General features: G+C 34.0%; 1 protein-coding gene across 4 annotated transcripts in view; it reads right to left on the bottom strand.

Annotated features, from left to right (window-relative positions):
- The window catches only part of RTN4 (reticulon 4), a 68,396-nt gene that overhangs the window by 39,877 nt on the left and 6,062 nt on the right, over positions 1 to 22,457 (bottom strand). For 2 of the 4 annotated variants that reach the window (XM_051975278.1, XM_051975277.1), the window contains exons 2-3: positions 18,677 to 18,733; positions 15,517 to 17,961 (exon numbers count right to left, since the gene is read on the bottom strand). The exons of 1 other annotated variant lie outside the window; for it this stretch is intronic. In XM_051975278.1, the coding sequence (XP_051831238.1) occupies positions 15,517 to 17,961; positions 18,677 to 18,733 (2,502 nt within the window). The remainder of the gene's footprint in view (positions 1 to 15,516; positions 17,962 to 18,676; positions 18,734 to 22,457) is intronic. One more of the 4 variants, XM_051975279.1, reaches the window with a different exon arrangement.

Consider the following 22,457-nt stretch of genomic DNA (forward strand, 5'->3'; position numbering starts at 1 on the left):
TTTGCAATGAAATGAAAAGAAAAAAAAAGAACTAACTACAAAGAAAAAGCCATTCATTAAGAAATGAGAGAAAGATGGTTTGGGGGGGCTTTCCCCTCAGAAGTATCTGGGGGAACCTTCCCCACAATCCATTCATAACAAGCCAACAAAGGGTCACAGAGAGATCTAATTTGGGCACAGAAAGGAAGGTAAAGCCAAAAAAAGTGGGTATGGGAAAGATGAAGAATAGGCTCAACTCTAATGGCCTTCAGTCTCCCTCCAATAGTATTACCAAATGAAACCAGTTATTGAGAATCACAGATCTTGTCGTGAGTGGGAGAGAACACAGAAAAAGGCAGCAAGAGATCAAGAGCACTGTGTTCATTGGCAATGACTGGCAATAAGAAACATGATTACAGCAAGGATGATGTGGGGAAAAAAGTAGTAATGCCTGATTAAATATAAAAGCTAAGGAGAAAAGAACAGAAAATAAAAAGTTGTATCAGTGAATGAGTACTCTGAAGTAAAAGTATCCTCCTCTAAGAAAGATTAAAGTTCTAAAAGAAATTCTGCAGAGCCCCCTAAATGTCTTATAAGAACAAAGAATTAAGTGAAGTATCAAAGAAATAAGTACAGAAATTAGAATTTTTGAGTAAAAGGTTAAAGTTACATAAATTTAGCACATTAGATAGAGACTTCAAAACAATATTCTGAAAAAAAGAACAAAAGTACAATGTAAAATGGCAGATGCTAAAGCAAAATTAATTGAACAAAACCAAAAGATGATTTGAATAATTCATCAAAGTTCTATAAAACGACTTAAAATAGAATAGGAAGAAATAATCTAAGGAGTACAGGTTTTCTAGAAAACATAAATGCTACACTTGAAGCAATCACAAAGGAACATAATCAAAAACATACTGGTAACAAAGTAGAGACTGAGACCAACAGAAAAATACTCCCAAATTGAATTCACCCAAAACTTTCTAGTTAAACTTCAAAATTACAACAAATTTTGCAACCAAGAAGAACATAGAAAAATCAGTACAGTGGAGGATTGTTCCTTGTTTGTAAAAAAATCACGTTGACTATAGATCTACAGTTAAAAAGGACCTCAATAATCTAATCGCCATTTTACAGATGGCCCAAGAAAGTTAAATGACTTGTTCAATATCACAGATTTTACGTGTGAAAGTTATGATTTTTAAACTAGATGCTCTAACCTCAACCAATGCTCCCTTCCATTGTACTATGCTGCCTGAAAATCCGAGAAAAATACCGGAATGCTATTTCAAAAAAGAGCAGTTTAGGTGCTTAAAAAAAATCAGTAAACCCCAGTCTAATCAAAGAAAATACAGAGGATTCAGTAAAAGGCGAGAATGAGCAATTCCTTTAAAAGAATCCAAAGGTCAACTGTGTATTTAAAAAAGCAAACTGCCTAAACATAAGCTAACCATGTTCAAATAATAATGAAGGACTAAGAAATGAAATATTTGTTTTTCAAGTGGGTGAAACAAAAGGTAAGAGTGTAGAAAGGGAAATCTTTTTGCCAGTTTGCTTAAATTTCCTGTATTAAAAAAAAAAAAAATTCATGGATTAGACATGGATTAGAGATACTGAGAAGAAAAACAGTGTCAATACTTGAGAATATAAGGAACTCACTACTAAAAAAAATACAAATCAAAATAATTCTGAGGTTTCATCTCTCATCTAACAAATCGGCAAAAAGGGAAACCCTGAAAAGTTTTTAAAATGGAAAGAAGGTAATTCACAAAAGAAAACAAATAAGTAATGTTGGTACTGTTAATTTTAATACTTAAAACGGTTACTTGTACAAAATATATTTTTCTGTCTTGTATATAGAAACGTTCATTTCTTGTCAATGCTTGTAAGAGAAACTGCTCTGGCAGCTCAGATTTTACAAAGGCAGGAGGGGATAAGATAATCTGAACAGCAAAGAAGGTATATAAAATAGATGCTTTTGGAATACAATTTCTTAGTAATCTCAACTGAGAAGAAAAAAGTTTAATACATTAGGGTTGAGTACAGCTCAGAAAGCTGAATAAGAGAATACAGATTTAAAAAGGAGAATTCCATGACATCAAATATAAAGGGACAATTAGTGAGGAAAGAGCAGGCAGAGCCCATCAGATTCAAGTAACAGAACAATTTCAACCATATTCCATGGTATCTCAGAGTACTTACATTCCTGGAAAAAAATTCTAGAATGATCTCAAAAGGGAAACAAACAAGGAATGAATTGTCATGAAAACAACAATTCTTGGAAAGGAATGTTATAAATTAATGTCAGTGAAAAGGACATAATGCAAAAAGAGGAAAGACAAGAATGATTAAGTACCACACATTTATCAGAACGGAAAAGAGACAGGGCTAGAGATGAAATGTGAGATTAGGATTGGGCAAGATAACTAAGGGAGGGGAAATTAATGGGAGAAAAACAGAACCAGGTAAAGAAAAGGGCAGACTTAAAAAAGAAAGGGAGAAGAAATAAATACAATACAAAAGTTTAATTGATCATAACCCCAAATATGAAAGTTCAAATCAATATCAATATCAATTTCAAATCAATACCTTCCATTTTTTTCCATTCCAATCTTATAGTCAAGAGTAAAAATGAAGGAATGGACCAAAATTAACTGGTGATCACAAAAGAAGCATTATAGTCATGAATAAGGCAATCATAAAAATGGATATCAAAAGGGAAATTAAATTCTCAAAGGCAGCACAGACTATCAAAAAAATTAAATAAATATAATCAGTGGTCTAATAGGTCATTTTTTTTAAAGCTGTTATACTACAAAAGATACTGATAACAAAATGGTGGCTGAGAGATGAACAAAATATTGCAAAAATTAAATGTGATGAACTATAATAACCTCTTTATGGGAAAATTATAAAATATATTTTTTTCCAGCATCCCATGGCACTTTTATAGAAATTGATTATGTGGGAGACCATAAAGAAATTATAAACAAATGTAAAAAGGCAAAAATAAACATCTTCTATAAACCTTAAAACAATAAAATAAAATTTAGTTAGAGATATAAATAAAAGATATAACATTAGAGGTTAAACAATGACATCCTAAATGAGTATAGGAACAATAACTAGATTGAGGAGAATAATAATGAAACATAAAATAAGTTGATCAGTGCTCAGAGGAAATTTTCATCTCTGAAAATATGCATTAACAAGTAGGAAAAAGGATCAATAAAGCATATAATTAAAGACTACAAAATAATAACTCTTTTAAAAGTGCAAAAAGAGACATCTTAATCAGCAAACTAGCTGTGACCCTAGGCAAAGTCATTTTCATTGTCTGCCTTAGTTTCATCATTTGTAAAGTTGGAATAATAAGAGCATGTACTTCATAATAGCATGTATCTTCAAGGGTTGTTGTAAGGATCAAATAGATACTGTGTAAATTACTTAGCACAGTATGACATATAATAAATAGGTGCTTAACACTTGTTTCCTTCCTTTTTTGAAACAAATACACTCTCAATATTAGAGAAGATAAAGCTACAGAGACCAATCTCCCTAACAAATACTTCTGTCAAGATCTAAAAAATAACTCATTATGACTGAACTGGATGCATGTGGATTACTAGTACATAAATAACAAAGAACGAACAAAAACAAATCATAACAAAATCTAGAGATAGGAATTACTTAAAGGCCATCTAATGTAACCTTTTTATTTTTAATCCTGAAGAAAGAGGTCCACAATTAGCTGACAAGGTCACACAAGTAGTGTCAGAGGTAGGATATGAAGCCTTCTGCCGCCAGTTTTTCTTCTGTACTATATTCCCTATTCTACATCAATTATTTCAACAGACTCAGAAAAAGACAGAAAAATGTTTCTCATTTAAAGTTAAAAACAGAGATCTTTTTTTAATATAATAAATGTAAACAAAAGTTTTCCCTAATACAAGTAAGAGTAAAGCAAAAAATGGCCTCCATGCCACTATTTTTTGATAGTTCTAGACATTGCAGCTACTAGAATAACAATAGAATTAAAGATGTAAATACAGCATGTCCCCAAAGTCAATCTATTTAAAACTTTTTGTGACAGACATTGGGTGATATCCAATATACAAAAGAAACATCAATATTATTTGCAGATGACATAGAAAACTGAATCAAAAACAGAAAGGTAATCACTACAATACTTGGATGCAAAATAAATCTACACAAATTCCCAATATTTCTTCAGACTTATCTATTACTTTATTCTAGATAATGACTTCATGAAGCTTCTCCTTTTAAATGGATGGGTCTTTGCAGAAGCCTTACTAAAGGCCAATCATATCTTCATTTCTACCACGGCAGGGGGGAGAGGAGATACTTTCAGTCTTTCTTCTCCTATTTGGTTTTCTTTTATGTATCATCTTGCCAAGTTAGAATGCAAGATCCTTACTTTCATTTGTACAAAAGGATGGCTTAGGTGGCACATAAAGTAGGCTGGGAGTCAGAAAAACCTGGCCCAGACAAAGTCATTAACCTGTTTGCCTCAATTTCTTCATTTGTGAGATAATAACAACACCCTGCTCTCAGTTGCTGTGAGAATCAAATAAGATAATAATTGTATAGCATAGTAATTGTATTAATAAATACTTGCTGACCTTATAGTCAATATTAACCAAAAAAAAAAAAATCAAAGAAATTTGCATTCAAAAGTGTACAACTATTTGGAAGTTAACCTATCAAAATATATGTAAGACATAAATACATCTATAAAATATTCTTTACAGAAATAAATGAAAATTTAAGTTAGTAAGATTTAATGGTCACAACTGGCTCATGAAAACAGAATAAAGATGAAAATACTATACCAATCAAGTTATCAAAGGAGATGCTTTATAGAACCAGGAAAAAAAAAAAAAACAATTTTCATTTGGAGAAACATTTCAAAAATGGAAACAAAAAATAAAAAAATAAAATTTAACAGAGCACAACATTACCAGATTTAAAACTATATTACTATGTGGCAATAAACACAAAAATTATTTGGTACTAATAATAATACAAAAAATAAGCAATAAAAAATTACCAAACTCTCAAATCTATAACCCAACAAAAATAGTCCAGTCTTTACTACACTCAAGAACAAGAAAAGAAGGGAAAGATTCCCTATTTGACAAGAAATCTGACAGAAATTTGGTGTGAGAGCAACATCTTACATCATATAATCACAGTAATGAATGAAGGAAAAGGTCACATTATTTTAAAAATAGGGACAATGCAAGAAATCTTAACTAAACAAGAAACAAGTGAGATTCAAAACTGATATAAAAAATTTTAAGCATTTTCAGGTCAATGAAGTAAATAACAATTTTTATGTCCAATACATATGGGGAATTAACAAATATAACTACAAACCACTCTACAAAAGATAGTGGTCAAAGAACAAGAACTGTCTTCAAAAGAATTATTAATATACTCTTAATAACTAACAGTAATCAGAAATAAAATTTAAACAACTACATATTTCACCCTGAAAAACTGGCAAAAATGCTATAAAGACTATAACCAATGATTTTTACCTGTGTAAGGAATCCAAATGAGACAATTCACTACATCAAATTAGACAGGAAACTGGTCTGCTATTAATAACCAGAGAATTGTCTTAAGTACCTTGTTTTGGGGTCAAAGGGCCAATACTTGAACCGACTGCTAGGTGGCACAATAGATAGAAGGCCAGACCTGTAATCAGTAAGACTCTTCCTGAGTTCAAATCTGGCCTGACATTTGCTATCTTTATGTGACCTTGGGCAAGTCACTTCATCCTGTTTACCTCCGTTTCCTCATTTATAAAATGATCTGGAGAAGGAAATGATAAACCACTCCAATATCTTTGCAAAGAAAATTCCAAATGGCATCACTAAGAGTCGAATAGAACTAAAAGTATTCAACAAAAGCTGAATCCAGGTCTTCTGGACAGCTATCCACTAGCTTCTGTTGTCTTTCTCATAATTATTAAATTAAAACCTTTTTTACTACACTAACAGCTAACCAATCTCTCAGCAATTGTTTATTGAATACATATTGTATTTCAAAATCTTCATAATTTGGATAGTGCTATATCACAGACTTTGACTAGCCCATGTGTCAAATACTGCCTCTAACATTCCCCAATGAAACAAAACCAGATAAAATTGGAAGATATTTAATGAAATAAATAAAAAATATAGTTATTACATTTAAAAACTACATCCCCAGGTGATCTTCAAGAGACCTGCTCTACTCCACTCCCTCAGGTCAACTTTTTCATTCAAGCTGAGAAAAGGTCCAAAAAAGTGAAGTACTGGGGGTCAAGTTCACAGGTACTGAGAGGCTACATCCCTGACTCTTCCACTACACATTACCCATTGCTTTTTTAAAGTAATATCATTTGTGTTCTTTTCCCAGTCATTTTTTTTCTAATTCTTTTCCCTTTAAGACAATTTAATAACTAAGTACTCAATTCTCCCACCTCTGGAATGGGTATAAATTATCTGCCATAAAAAAGGCCAGAAGAGAAGTGGAAGTGGAAGAGAAGAGGAAGAATAATTTTTTACCCATATTTTTCTAGGGAGAGACAGAGTCAATCTCACTTTCATCAGGAAATAACATACACACTCAATATGGATACAGAAATCTATCTCACCCTAAAGGAAAACAGGAAGGGAAAGGATTAAGGGTTTAGAAGAGAGAATATGTTGGGATAGGGAGTGATCAGTAGCAAAGCACTTCTGATGAGGATCAGGGTAAAAAGTGATAAAATAAATAAGGAAATACAGCTAACAATAGTAATTGGGAGAAGAATTTTGAAGCAAGTTTCCCTGATGATGGCCTTATTTCTCAAACGTAGAGAGAACTGTCAAATTTCTAAAAAAAATTAAGAGCCATTCCCCAATTGATAAGTAGCCAAAAGATAGGAACTATGCCCCAAAAGCTATAAAATCATGTATATCCTTTGACCTAACAATATCACTATTAGGAATGAATGCAAAAAGAGATTTAAAAAAAACAACAAAAATAGGAAAAGGACCTCTATGTACAAAAATATAGAGAGCAGCTCTCTTTTCAGGGCAAAGAATTGTAAATTGAAGTGATGCTCATTGATTGGGGAATTGCTGAATAAATTGTGGTATGTGATTATAATGGAATTTTAATGATCTATGGGAAATGAGCAGGATGGTCTCAGAAAAACCTGGGGAACCTGCTTAAGTGAAATATACTATGCAAAAAATAATAGTAGTGTTGTGGGATGATCAGCTATAGATATTCATACCCAGAGAAAGAAATGATTGTGTCTGAAAACAGATTGAAGCATAAACTTTTTTTTTAATTTTTATTTTTCTTAAAGATTTTTTTTGAGGGGGGAGAAGATCTATATTTCCTTTCAGAACATGACTTTTATGGAAATATTTTGCACAATTTCACAGCTCTTCTTAATGGGGGAGGAGGGCATAGAGAAGGGAGAGAATCTGACATTCAAAAGTTTTAAAAACAAATGTAAAAAACTGTTTTACATCTTAACTAGGAAAATAATGCCCTCTAATCTCTGGGATACATCATATCTTTTCTATGTATCAGGGCAGGTATAATCACTATTTTCAATTTCCATCTTCTTAAGTTCATATGTTCCTCTATTTAAAACAAGCAGGGAACTCAAAATGCCATCCAGTCCAACCTCCTAACTTTACGGATAAGGAGACTGAGACCCAGGAAAATAAAGAGACTTGCCCAAAGTCACACAACTAGTTAGGATCTAAGGAAGATTTGAACTTACATCCTTTCCTCTTATTAAGGGAAAGATCAATATCCATTTCCAGTGTATCACAAAGTTTGTCACATAACACATTCAATAAAGGAACTTCAATGTGGTGACTTTATTTTCAAAAATGAGATTATACCATAATCTATTCCATTTTGAAATCTGTTATTCTGGTTTTCTCAATAAACGGTCAAGTTGATCAGGCTAAAGGAACTCACACAAAGCTTTCTGCTAGTTATATCCTCCAACTGTCCTTTTAACAAAGCAGTACTGCTTGTAATCTTCAGTTATCTTCCTCCATGTTATTGAGAAAATAATTATCCATATTTTTTTATTCAGCAAAGAAATCAACAATTAGACATCCAAGAATTTTTGTATTCCTTTTGGTCTTCTTATCATGACTATTTTACATGGTTTTAAAGAAATGATAATGTATCACACTTTGTTTAAATAGATGAAAGCAGAACTACTAAAATATGCTGCCCTTAAGGTATAGTACCAAAAACACAAGAATAGGAATGTGGTAAATTTCACCTCTGCTACTTATTCAGTGTTCTAATCTCTAAAATAGGAATACTACCAGTAGTAATCATTTCAGGATAATTCTATCAAATAAAATAATCTAAAGTATTTTACAAACTTTAAAGCACTATATAATGGGAGTTATTTCCTTTCTCCTTCTTCAATAACTGATTCTGAATTTCATTCTAACCATAATTCATTCTAAGTGATGTTCATGTCAGTACTCAAATTATTTTCTGCCTATTTAAAATATTCTTTATTTTCTGGTAATATTCAGAATTTGCCAAAATCTTCCAACTCCTCATCTGTGGGTGAGAGAAAAATGAATCTTCTGACAAGATAAATCTTTGTATGCTCTATTTAATTCCAAAATAATATCCAAAATATTTTGCTGTCTCTCCTTGTGTCCATCTTCACATTAAATTATCAAGTATCAAGGTAGATGGATTCAATAGGAAGACCCTCTCAAGTTCTTTATGCAATTTAATTTTTCTACTTCAACTTCTGTAACCAATCCTGCAACTAATTATCACACTGGCTTAAGCTCATTATGAGCGCTAACAGGCAAGATAACCAAGTATCCCACAGAAAAATGCTACCTTTTAGAAAACAATGAAACCAACTCCAACAATTCCTTTATTCACCACCTCTGTGAATCATCGTTCCATTTAGCTACAACTAATGTTTTTTCTTTACATTTTATTGATGTCAGAAAGGTTGATATGTGAGTGATTTCTCTAGTAAAGGATTAAAGCACTGATAGAGAGACAAAGATTGAATATGAGAATACCAACAATTAAACTGGTGTTTGCGCGTCATCAAAAAATTTACTCTTTATATCTTCTGCCCCTACTCCTTTCACCATATATAATAATCTCTATGGAAGCAAAATAAGGTTGCTGAAAACTAATAGCCATTGCATATTTTTTTTAAAATCATCATGACTTAAGAATTCAACACCCAGTGGTCATCTTTCTAGTAAAGAGCTTTCCCTGTATTCAGGTCGGTCCTTAAACAGCAGGTACAGTCACAGGAACTGTCCTTGAAGTCTGTCCAGGTTGGCAGACCCTGCCAGAGCTCGAGTTCTGCTGGTATAGTTTTCAAAAACCCTGCGTTACCTCTACACCATAAGCCATTAGAGTGAGTATACAATATGTGGCTGGGGGAAAACAAGGGAATATGAGAACAGAGCTCTTTCTCCAATCACACCTCAGTCTACAATGCTGCAATGAAAACTGCTAGCTGACAAAAAAATGAGAAGAAATTCTAAAATCTAATACTAAAATTCGGTAGATTTATAGCTTTAGCTTTTTAAAAGGTTATATTATATACCCTTTTCTAACAAAAATTTAAAAATTAAAGTTCAGTACTACAGAAAAGTTCTGCATAAAAGAAATTTCCATTCAAGTAGATTTTATTTTATGTAATTTGTTAACTGATTTGACAAAAATAGTAATGAGGTCAAAATGTTACTGAGTGCATCTTTTTTTTTTTTTTTTTTTTTTTTGGCTAAGGCAATTGGGGTTAAGTGACTTGCCTAGGGTCACACAGTTAGGAAGTGTTAACTGTCTGAGTGTTCCTGACTTCAGGACTCTATCCACTGATCCACCTAGCTGTCCTTACTAGTCCATCTTGACAGGACCAATTAGTTTTTTCCTACATGTATATGTCCTGCTGGTTTTGAATATGTGGATAACTTTTATATACCAAGAATGGCTCTAAAAATCTAAATCTGTATATTACCAGAGAAAACTTTTAATGAGGAAGGTAAACGATAACCAACCCAGTAATACTAGGCATTAGGACACCATTTACATATTATACAAGTTAGCTGTTGTATCTCCTAGCTAGCAATTCATTTTTCTTATGCAGCATTTTGAAAACTTGGCAGTAATTTCCCAAATACAAAATCTCCTTTCTACAATGAAACCATCAATATCTTATAATTTTCCAAAAAGCATGAAAGGAAATGAATTGACATGCCTGGAAATTTCCTGCTGTCATAGTTAAAACTTGCCCAAATCTTGTTGCCAAATTCCTCTCTGGTGACTGACAATGTCTAAAAAAAGCTGATTTCTGGGTTATAATGGAGACTGGTACCTGCTTTCCCCAAACAATATAAAAATTCCTTAAGCTTGAGTTATGAACTAAGAATATGGTTTTTTCACCACAAAACAAAATGGCTGCCATTGTCAACAAGAGATGAAAGCTTAGTAGGAAAATCCAAAGGGACATAAATTATACTATTTCCTAACAAAGGACTATTTAAATCAGAGGTTCATAGCTACGTGTCACTGACTCATTTGTCAATCCAATAAAGCAGGGATCCTCAAACTTTTTAAATAGGGGGCCAGTTCACTGTCCCTCAGACAGTTGGAGAGCCAGACTATAGTAATAACAAAAACTTTGTTTTGTGGGCCTTTAAATAAAGAAACTTCCTAACCTTGGGTGAGGGGGATAAACATCCTTAGCTGTTGCATCTGGCCTGCGGGCCATAGTTTGAGGACCCCTGCAATAAAGTCTATGCTCTATTCTCAGAAAAAAATTTGTTGCCTTCATTCATAAGTGAAAGAAATATTAAATTTCAGTTAGAAGTTATGGAATACACAGATGTATTTTTTCCCCCATACAGAATTACAGAACCACTTAAATCTATACACAGGGATCTGTGAACCCTTGATTTAAACACAAGAGTATTCCTCATCAGCAGTTACCTGACTTCCAACAGCACCATTTCATTAGCAACAGAGTAGAAGGAAAGCAGAGGGAGAGCCAGACCTGTTAAATAGTAATCCAGGCTTCTGATTGAAGAGGACAAGAAAGCAAGAGATTTCAAGAATATCATTTAATTGGAAAGAGAAAGAAAGAGGGAAGAAATAAATTCAATACAATAAGCTCACAGACTAAGTAAAACACCTAGTATAATATCATAGATGAAAAATCTGAGGCTCTGAGGGTGACTTGTCCAAGGCCATACAGGGAATCTCTAATTCCACTTTTTCAACAAGATATCGTCTTTCATCTTAAAACAAAGCTACTAGAGTGACAGGGAAAGATAATGTGGAATGTTGGAGGGGATGTGGGAAAACAGGGACACTGATACATTGTTGGTGGAATTGTGAACACATCCAACCATTCTGGAGAGCAATTTGGAACTATGCTCAAAAAGTTATCAAACTGTGCATACCCTTTGATCCAGCAGTGTTTCTACTGGGCTTATACCCCAAAGAGATACTAAAGAAGGGAAAGGGACTTGTATGTGCCAAAATGTTTGTGGCAAGCCCTGTTTGTAGTGGCTAGAAGCCGGAAAATGAATGGATGCCCATCAATTGGAGAATGGTTGAGTAAATTGTGGTATATGAACATTATGGAATATTATTGTTCTTAAGAAATGACCAGCAGGATGAATACAGAGAGGACTGGCGAGACTTACATGAACTGATGCTAAGTGAAATGAGCAGAACCAGGAGATCATTATATACCTCAACAATGATACTGTTTGAGGATGTATTCTGATGGAAGTGGATCTCTTCGATAAAGAGTGCTAGTTCAGTTTCAATTGATCAAAGAAGGGCAGAAGCAGCTACACCCAAAGAAAGAACACTGGGAGATGAATATAAACTACTTGCATTTTTGTTTTTCTTCCGGGATTATTTATACCTTCTGAATTCAATTCTCCCTGTGCAACAAGAAAACTGTTCGGTTCTGCCCACGTATATTGTATCCAGAATATACTGTAACCTATTCAACATGTAAAGGATTGCTTGCCATCTGGGGGAGGGGGTGAAGGGAGGGAAGGGAAATATCGGAACAGAAGTGAATGCAAGGGATAATGTTGTAAAAAATTGAGTTCTATCAATAAAAAGTTATTAAAAAAATAAAAAATAAATAAAAAATAAAACAAAGCTACTGTCAGTTCTATTAGGGACTGGATTTCAGTGAACTTAATCTTCATGCCATTCAGGGACTCAGAGGATAGAGCAAGGGGCCTGCTGTCAGTAAAACCTGATTTCATATCTGACACAAGTTATATGATTCTAACTACTTAGCCTTTGATTGCCTAAATTTCCTCATCTGTGAAAATGGGGATAATAATAGTACCTACCTTAACAGGGTGGTTGTGAGGATCAAGTGAGATAATTATCTATAAAGTACTTAAGGCGATACCCGACATATCAGGAACATAGTAAACACTTGTCTTCTTCCTTAATCTCATTAAAACTGCTAAAATGAAAACTAACCAATTATGAAAAAGAAAAAAAATCCACTTTAAAGAAGTCTTTTTATGGAGAATTTTTCTGTAATATTCAATACTCTTTTTTTGTTGTTTAATAAGTTGACTTCTACTTTTAGTCATAATACACCTACAAAAGGCAAATCAAAATTCCTTTTAAAGTGAGCTGGGACCTTAGAAATCCAGTTGACTTGATTTTGCAGATAAGAAAACTGATGTCTGGAGAGAGGAAGTGATTTGCCCAAGATCCCACAAGTTAAGATTCAAAAATAATTAATTCCACTAACTCCAGATTTAGTGCTCTTTCCACTATATCATGAAGTTAAATATAGTGGGGGGTTTTCTGTCATATCTCTGGTACCACATGAAGAGAGAACAATTCTTAACAAGGATACAAGTTTATTCCATTTCTAAACCCATCCAAGTTTCCTCTGTTAGACCGTCATTCAGGCCAGGGCTGCTCAAAGTAGGTGTCCCCCAGGGCTCTGCCCTGAGTCATCTCTTCATTTTCCAATTATTTCTCAGCTCTCAGGTTTCAATGATCATCTCTATGCTGATAATCCTCACCTCTCTCCTAATTACCTAATCTGCCTATTACATGTGTCCCAAACATCCTAAACTCTACATTTCCAAAACTACAACTCATCTCCTGCCCAAACTATTCCTGTTCCCAAGATCCTTCCAGGCACCCAAGCTCACAATATAGTTGTCATCCTCAATTTTTTTTTTCCCTCTCCACATTCAAACATATCCTTTCCTCCTGACACTGCCAGGAAACTGTCACAGCCATTCACATCTCATCACAGACCACGGCAGCAGCCTGCTAGTTGGTTTACTAGGCCAGGTTCCTCTTCACTTCAGACCATGTCACTCAGCAGTCACATTAATCTCAAAGATCTGACCGTGTCAGCACCACCAACAACAACAAGCCATCCCAATACACTCCAATGGTTCTTTAGAACTTCCTAATGTAAAGTGCTCTTTGGCATCTAATGCCCTTCCCAGACTGGCCATTTCCTACATTTCCAAGGGTCTTTTATTATACATTCCTACAACATACACTGTAATCTAGGAACACTGGCCTCCTTTTATTGTTTCTCCTATGAGACACTACATCTCCAAACTGAGGCACTTCCACTGATTAGCCCCTTGCATGGAATAGTCTCCCCCCCCCATCCTCATTTCCTTGCTTCCTTCAAGTCCCAGTTAAAATCATATGTTCCATAGGAAGCCTATACTGTTTAATGCTAGTGCCTCCCTTCTGTTAATTATTTTCAATTTATCCTGCAAATATTTTACTTGTACATTTCCATATTGCCTCTTTCACAAGACTATGAGAGTCCCTGATACTTGGGAACAAGGACTGCCTTTGTATCTTTCTCTTTAAATCCCTAGTAGCTGGCACATAATAAGTGCCAGATAAATATCCATTCCTTATTTAAAATGTAATTATTTTGCTTACAAAGGTGAATATCAAATCAGGATAACAAATATAGAATAGATGATTATCACACCTAACTGGAGTTATTCTGCAAGGTACTATCCTGGGCCCTCTTCTCCCCCTATACAGGGACTCAAAACCTAGATTCTATCTCCCTAAGCAATCTACCAACAGATTTCAGGGGGTCCATGAATTTGCTTCTTTAAAATTTTGATAACTCCTATGTAATCTTATTTTACTTTATTTATACATTCAAAAACATAATTCTGTAAAAAGAGACTTTAGACCACCAAAGGAGTTTAGGACACAAAAAAGGTTTCTTTAACAACAACTGATCCACAGTATCTCTTTATAACTAAATCAAGTCCATTAGTTTTTTACCATTTTTTACACAGATTAACTTCCAGATCTACAAATGCATGCTCGAGCGTTTCCTCTGATAACTCAGTCCCATTGTCACTAGTGGTCTATCAGAAAATTCAAACCAGATTTCCCAGAGACCTCTTAAGAATAACCAAAACCAAACTCACTATTTTTTGCCCAAAATCCTGGTATTTTAGGTTCATAATCTTGGTATTATCTTGGACTTTTCATTGTCCCTCACCCCAAGTGTCTTACCAAGCTGCCAAATCTTGCTATTTCTATCCACATTTTTTGCAACTAGTCCTTTTCATTTTCATTTAGATTATTGCAACAATCTCCTGATTGGCTTTCCCATCTCAAATCTTGCCCCCTCGCTAGTCCATATTATATTCTACTGCAAAGGAAGTTTCCTTAAGCAAAGAACTAACCAATTGCAGTGCATTAACATGGTCCCAAACTATCTCTCAAAGCATATTTATTTGATTTCCCACATTCTGTGATCAGCTCACATTGGACTTCTATTTCTCTCTCATGACACTCACGTCTGAAATGGACTTTCTCTTCATCTCCATCTCATTCCATCACTCTCTGTTCCTTTAAGATGCAACTTGGGCATCATCTTTTGAATGAAGTCTTTCCTAATTCTGGATGCTGCTAGTGACCTCCCCTTTACCTTGTTTTTAAATACTTTGTATGTATTTGTATGTATTCACTTCATAAAGTGTATAATACTTGTATTTACATACATATTTGTTGCCTTTCTCATTAGAAAGATCACTGTAAGATTGTATTGTACTTGGATCCTCAAAGCCTAGAGTAATGTCACATAATAGAAACCATTTAATAGATACTTGCTTAAGATTTCTTCCTTTAAAATTAAGATTAATCTCAATTATAATAGGGTCTAAAAAAGTTGCCCATATTATGAACAAACCAATAAATTCTGTTTTAGTAGTCGAGAATATATGTATTGAGTGATGAACTGATAACTTGTGAAGTGGCCAAAACAGGGTGAAAAGGGAAGGAGGGTAGGAGAGAAAAGAAAAGATTATAAGAATTGATATCATGATTTCAAGGAAGCATCATAACAAATGTAGTATATTAGATAGGATGTAGTGAAATGTAATGTGGAAATTCATAACATGTCAGTTGAGAAAAAGGCTGGTTAATAAGTACAAAGTGTTACAAGATTACCTGAAGTCTTACTCAGCTCTGCTGAAAATATAGCCGAAGGTGCTCTTTTCTCTTTTTCTGTAACAGAAGGCTTTTTGTCTTCAGCTTCTTTCAAGATAACTTTGGGCTTTACTATACTGCCTATCTCTGCGTTAGTGGGCAAAACAGAAACATTTGTAGGCAACGAGAGCCCCTTGGACCCATCAGGCATGTCTTGAGAGACTCCATCTGGAGCTTTGTGCAAAACATGAATTTTTTCTTCAGCTTTAATAGGTACATTCTTGAGAGAAAGGTCATGGGGTAATTCTGAGCAAAGCGATGAGCTTACTACTTCTTGATAACTACCATTTTCACCCTTCGGTGATACTTCTACATCAGTGAATTCTCTAGCCAATTTAGCAGGAGGAACCGTTTTTGAGCTGACTGTTATAGAGAAATCTTCTACAATCTGAATTGGAGAAGAATCAGCAAAGAGTTCAGCTTCTCTTATTTTTGGTTCCTTAGAAACAAAGAAGTCTTCATCTGAATAAACTGCGGTATTCAGTTCCTCCATTTGCAAAGGAATTTTCTCCTTGTTCACCACTGTGAAAGTAACTTCAGATGACAGAGCAGTGGCTGCTTTTGAGGTATCCAGAATAGGCTGAAAAGACTCCAAATATGGCTTTCCCATGGTAGGAGGTGATGCGTTGAGTTTTTCCTTACTTTCATGCTCTGTCACCAATGACGGTGAATTTTCCATCAAATTTTCTCTTTCAAGCAGCACAGCCTCATCTTCCTTTTGAGGAACTTCTGGTATTGAGTCATCGCTGAATAAATCTACTGGTTCTGATTCAGGTGAAGAGTCTTCCACCAGGTCAGAGAGGTCAGGCATAGGCTGTGAAACATTTTCTTTTACTGCCATCTCTGAGTAATCAGTAAAGTCTGCAGAAGCCGATTCGGTGGAGAGTTTTGTTTCTTTAATTAAGTCACATGCGATAGAAATGTATGATGCTTCTGTTTCTTCAACAATTGGACTAATGCATTCAGGTCCCTTCTTTTCTTCTTTTATTGCTGGTATGTCTTTTGAGAGTATATTCATGCTATCTTCATAGGGTGGGGGGTTTTCTGACTCGAGTTTTAGGCTTTCATAATTAACAGGTGTAAAAGCCTCTAATGGAGATGAACTGAGTTGAGCAGCTGAAGCACTAGCACCAGGAGTTACAGAATTCAGTGGGGCTTCCATAACAATGTCGGGCAAAACTGGTGAAGGGGTAGCTTCAGATTTTTCAAATGATGGGCAAAGCTGAGCTACAGAATGTACAGGCTCCTGTAAAGATTCAGACATCTGGACCAAATCCATTTTTGTTTCATAAACCAGCTTTGTGGAAGTAGCATCACTAATTTTGCTTTCATGTGCTTCTTGTACTAAATCTGGTGTAAGACCTTCTGGTATGCTTGCTCCAACTTCTACAGGTACCTTTGATAAACTATCTGTTGAGACATAATCTCTGTCACGATCCTGTGCTGACACAATAAAAGGGTTTGTTGTTTTGATACTATTACTTTCAGTCACAATTTGAGCTTGCTTTTCTGCAATTTTTTTTTCATCTGTCTTATTTTCAGAAGTTTGGTCTTCTAAGAGAGAAAGACCTTTTTTTGCAAGATTTTCAGTTACTGCCTCAGGTTCAAAAGAAGCATATGCTTGTGAAACATCTTTTATAGCTTCTGGTGTACTGGGAAAAGAATTATCTTCATTGCTGCTTTCACTGTCTTTGTCATGATTCTTTTTCCTAAGACTATCTGCAACATATTTCTCATCCACAATACTTTCCAACTTGCTATCTAAATTACCTCGAAAACTTTCTATATTACTCTTTTCATTGTAAGTATCTTTTGCTTTCCATACTTGCTCAAATGGTTTGAAATCTACATATTCTTCCCTTAGAGGAGCCTCTTCCTTGGAAGGTACTATGACTTCCCTTTCACCAATGTTGTCTTTATCACACTTTGTTTTTTCAGAAAATATAACTTTGTCTTTTTCTTCTGATTTAATGAGAGCTAATGGCAAATCTTGTTGGCACTGGCGGAGAGTCTCACTGACTAAATTCTCTTGTTTATCTTGTTTCTTCATAAATATTTCTTCCTGAGGGATTTCTTTGAAGGATAATTCAGCTTTTTGCAACCCTTCAAATGAAGATCCCATTTCTGAGTATCTTAACTCTGAAAACCCTCTGAAGTCGCTATCTACAAATGGATTTTTTGCCTTCTCTGTGGATTCTTTAGAAATTTCATTTGTAGTTTGGTGTGTTTCTTCTGTAGATAATACAGCTGGAAAGTTACCAAAAGATTCATGTTCTTTAAAAGGAGCAGCTGATAGAGGAGACAGAGAAGGAAGAGAAGCAGCAGTTTCAAGAAGTACAGATGTAAGTTCCTCTTGACCAGCTGATAGAGTGCTACCTGGCTGCTCCTTCAAGTTCATAACTTTTTCTGTGACCATGGACAGAAAGGAAAGTTAGAGAATGCAAGTGTTCTTAAAAGTTAATGCAAACTTTATGACAGATTCAAATTAGTAAAAAAAAAAATCACCTATAGTTAGCTAAAATGACAGTATAAAAAGGATGTTAAATGAGTTAGAAACTAAATAATTGACTGATTTAAAACTACTGCCCAGCAACCAAAAAATTATTATATATGTGACAAAAGAAGAAATTTCATGCAATGCAAAGATAGAAATAAAGATTAGAAAAGAACTTGTGTTAACAAGTAGGGAAAATTACTTTTAATGAGTTTTAGAAAAGGAGAGATTTGGTTTGGCAGTGTATAGGGGACAAAAAAAAGCAATGGATAACTAAGTGATCTAATCCTGGCATTCATTTACAAATAGGATTAAGAAAGTTAATGCAACAATTAAAATGTTTCATCTATCAGCAAATATATCTATTAGGAAAAATTAATTGTTAATGTGTAAATCAAAGGTCCAAGAATTCCCATATATGTATTCTTATTCTGCCCATTTCCTCTTACATCTGTCATCTAGGAAGACTGAGTATGAAACTACAAATTTACAGCCTGACATATTATAAACATTCTTGGACCCATGCTAAATTTTAGTAAGCACAAACTATTCTGTAAAAGGTTAATGAGATGAAAGATTCAAAGGACAGAATATACTTAAGACACAAGGCTAGCAGAAAGAACTTGCCTGCAGAGGAGTGCATCACAGGCTCAGATGAAGCAGGAAGAGCAAAAAGGGTCTCATCTGAAAAACAAATACAATATAACCTCAGCAGAAATAAAGATAGATAGTTGAAAGGAGATTGAGAGCAAGAGGAAGCAAGCTAGTGTATGATTCATAATGAGTTAGCACAAGACTGTGACACAAACATTCACACAGAAAAAGTCAAGACTAAAAAAAACTTTAAAAAAGTCTACGACCTCATATTAAACCAAAAACTTAAATATAGCTATATGTTCATTATAATTTATATTTACCGAAATTTTATGCAAAAGACCCATATCTTCAAAGAGGCAGTGTTAATTATTTTTTTTAATTTCTTAATATGAACTTAAATGTAGGTTAACACAGTTCTATAAACTAAATAATCAACATCTTAAGACAAGGTATCACTTTTCTTAATTATAAATTATGACACCAGATGCCTAATATCTGGAGTACTACTTTATGAAGATATGGTCAATAATAGAAGAGGATTTACTAAAAGACCTCTACAAGTTGTATTTCAATCATTTTTTTTCCTATCATATCTGACTTTGTGCCCCATTTGGGGCTTTTTTGGCAAAGATACTAGGGATTTGTCATTTCCTTCTCCAGCTATGTTTACTGAGTTTACTGAGGCAAACAGAGTTAAGTGCCTTGCCTAGGGTCACACAGCAGTGTCTGAAGCCAGATTTGAATGTAGAATGATGTCTTTCCCTAACTCCAAGCCTGGCACTCAATAAACACTAAACCATCTAACTGCCACTAAAAATTGGCAAGCAAAATGGTCAATGAGAACTGCCTAAAGGACACATTAAAAAAAAAAAAACTGGACTTAAATCTGTAAAGACTGAGTATGGATATGAAGAAAATCTATACGTAAAGTTGTAAAGAATGTGGATAAAGTGAATATATTTGTTCTGCAATCAACATACATTTATTAAACATCTACAATAGCCAGGTGCATGCCAGGAAACTTCTCAATAGATTTCTTTCACTTTAAATTATCACAGATAAAACTGAGATTTGGAAGATGAATAGCTGAACCAAATAACAAACTAATACTAAATAGAATCAATCTTTTTGGGGTAACATTACTTAAATTTGGTACTACAGTAACTTGTCTTAATGGAGAATTGTGGGTATCCTTAAGGCAGTTGCACATTTATCAATTTCTCCTTGTCAATGGAATAAAATACAGTAAAATAAATCAGAAGGAGGGAGAAATTGTCAAAAATCTGAATTGTAGAATATTCTTAAACAAATGCAGCTTCTTTCTTTTATATGCCAATATACGCAATAGTAAAAGCCATCTTACTCATTAAGTTTTAGAAAATTACATTTCCCTCAATTCAATTTTCACTCTTAAATGCAACCTATCACCAGAATTTAATTACAAGCAATTTGGGCAGAAGTACTGTATTTCCAAAAGCAGTTAGAAAACCCTGAAAAAGTTACATTCCCTAGTTCTCCAAAGAGATGCAATAATCTGAAGCTCTTGCAATAGCCAGAGCTCAAAAACAGAAATTCCCGCAATCCCTACCCTCCTCCAAAAAAGCTAATGTGCACATTTACATCAACTGCAATCAATCTTTGTGCACATCTATAGCAACTGCAATCAATCTTTGTGCACATCTACATTAACTGCAATCTTTTGACATCATCAGTTTCCACATCTCGTTCCCATTTCTTTCCCAAAATCTTCATTCCCAAAGCAAAAACTTAAATCAATTGCTGTTTATACAGAATTGAGAGACTAAACAGCTTTATTAACTTCATAACATATATCACTTGGGCCAGATGGCCTTAACAAATGGAAAATATTAAAAATGCAATTATACCATAAATTTGAAAGTCATGATGGGAGATATAAATCAAACATATTTCAACACGAATGATGTATTGGTTAGTATGCAATAAAAATAAATAAATAAAAGCCTTTAAATTTAGGTCTAGAGAAACCAAACCAAAAGGGTTGTCACTTAAGACTAACTTAAAAGCAGCTAGGTGGTGCAGTGGATAGAGCACCAGCCCTGAAGTTAAGAGGACTTTAGTTCAAATCTGTCTCAGACAGACCAATATTTCCTAGCTGTGTGACCCTGGGCAAGTCACTTAACCCCAATTGCCTCTGGGAAAAAAAAAAAAAAAAAACAACAACTACTAACTTTTCTATAGCTACAAAAATAAACCAGAGGGGGAAAAAGGAGACATTCCCAAAAGTATAATATTTAGTATTCCCTCTTTCCATTCTCTCCTTTGGCAATGTCAATCTTTTAGTTTCAACTTTAACTTCTATCTAAATAACTACAAAATCCCCAAGTCCAGCTGATTCTCTTTTCTCAAATTAGAAACTAATACCTCCAACTGCTTGCATATCTCTTTCAAAAGACTTTTACTAACCTCACTACATTCAAAAGCATTAACAGTGTTATCACCAATTTCTCATGTCAAAATCTTGATTCTTCTCCAAATCACATATTCAGTTATTAAGTATGCATGCAGAGCATTGCAAATCTAAATTTTTATTATACTTCATAAAGAACAAAAGCTTTCCTTCACAATATATGAAATAATGTAAAATACTGCATATTACTATTGTCATACATGTCATAATTCTCTACCAAATTGCTGAGTTCCATGAAGGCAAGGATGGTGTCTTAGCTAAGATTTTTATTTCCCTCAGTGTTTAGCACAGTTCTACACATAGCAGACACAACAAATGTTTGTCAAATTATTATATCAAAAAAAAAACCTATTCTTTACAGTGTCCACTAATTAAAATAGAATTTTCTGCTTAAAAACATATGTAAAATAATGGCAGTAAAGAAAAATGAAAGTTACCTACATTTTGCTACTCTTAACAAACTTGTGGGGAGATCAAATGAATGAAATTCACTGTATGAGGGAAAACAAATGCACTAAAGCTTAAATATTTAGCACAATTAAGGCCAAAATATCCTTAGAATTCACTGTATTCCTGGCTATGGTCAATGGGAAATATTCAAGTAAGAAAAAAGTCATCACAAGAGATATTAATAAGCACAATTCTTTGTAAATTTGCTCTGAGAAAAATTATATCATATATATATATACATATATATATATATCAAGTATTCTTGATTATAGAAGTTATAATTATTCTAAATGTGATCTAACAATATATGACCTATATATACTTATTCTACTAAAACATACTTTTGAGGAGATTTTCCTTGAAAGCAGACATACTTCTCCACCTAATTTAGCTCTTCTGCAATTAGTTAGAGCTTATGCAATTCACTAAAACTTTCAAAGCATTCCAAGTTGGGAAGCCAATATAGTCTTCCTTATATTTCACATAAGGATATAGGTTAAAGGAACTAGAGATGTTTTAGCCTGGAGTGGAAGGAGGAGAGAGGATATAATCCTCTTCAAATATCTGAAAGCTGTGTTTAAGAGAAATTAAACTTCTTTGCCTCTAGCCAAGAGGCAAATCTGAGTATGTACTCAGAAGCAGAAAAAAAAAGAGCTATCAAAAAACGGAGAAGGCTGCCTTGAAAGGTCATGTGTTCTTCCTCTTTTGAGGTTTTCATGCAGAATCTAGAAGACCAAATAGGTTAATGTTGTAATGGGAATTCCTTTTCAAGTAGAAGGTAAACCTGATAGATGCTGAGACCTTTTTCAACCCTATAATTCTAAGATTCTACAAGTCAGAGTAATAAACTTGATCAGACAATTTTTAATGAGGTTATATTTAAGAAAATTTGTACACATTCCTGTATTTTTT

This window comes from Antechinus flavipes, chromosome 2 (assembly GCF_016432865.1).
Source record: "Antechinus flavipes isolate AdamAnt ecotype Samford, QLD, Australia chromosome 2, AdamAnt_v2, whole genome shotgun sequence".
In the NCBI taxonomy this organism is placed as follows: Eukaryota; Metazoa; Chordata; class Mammalia; order Dasyuromorphia; family Dasyuridae; genus Antechinus; species Antechinus flavipes.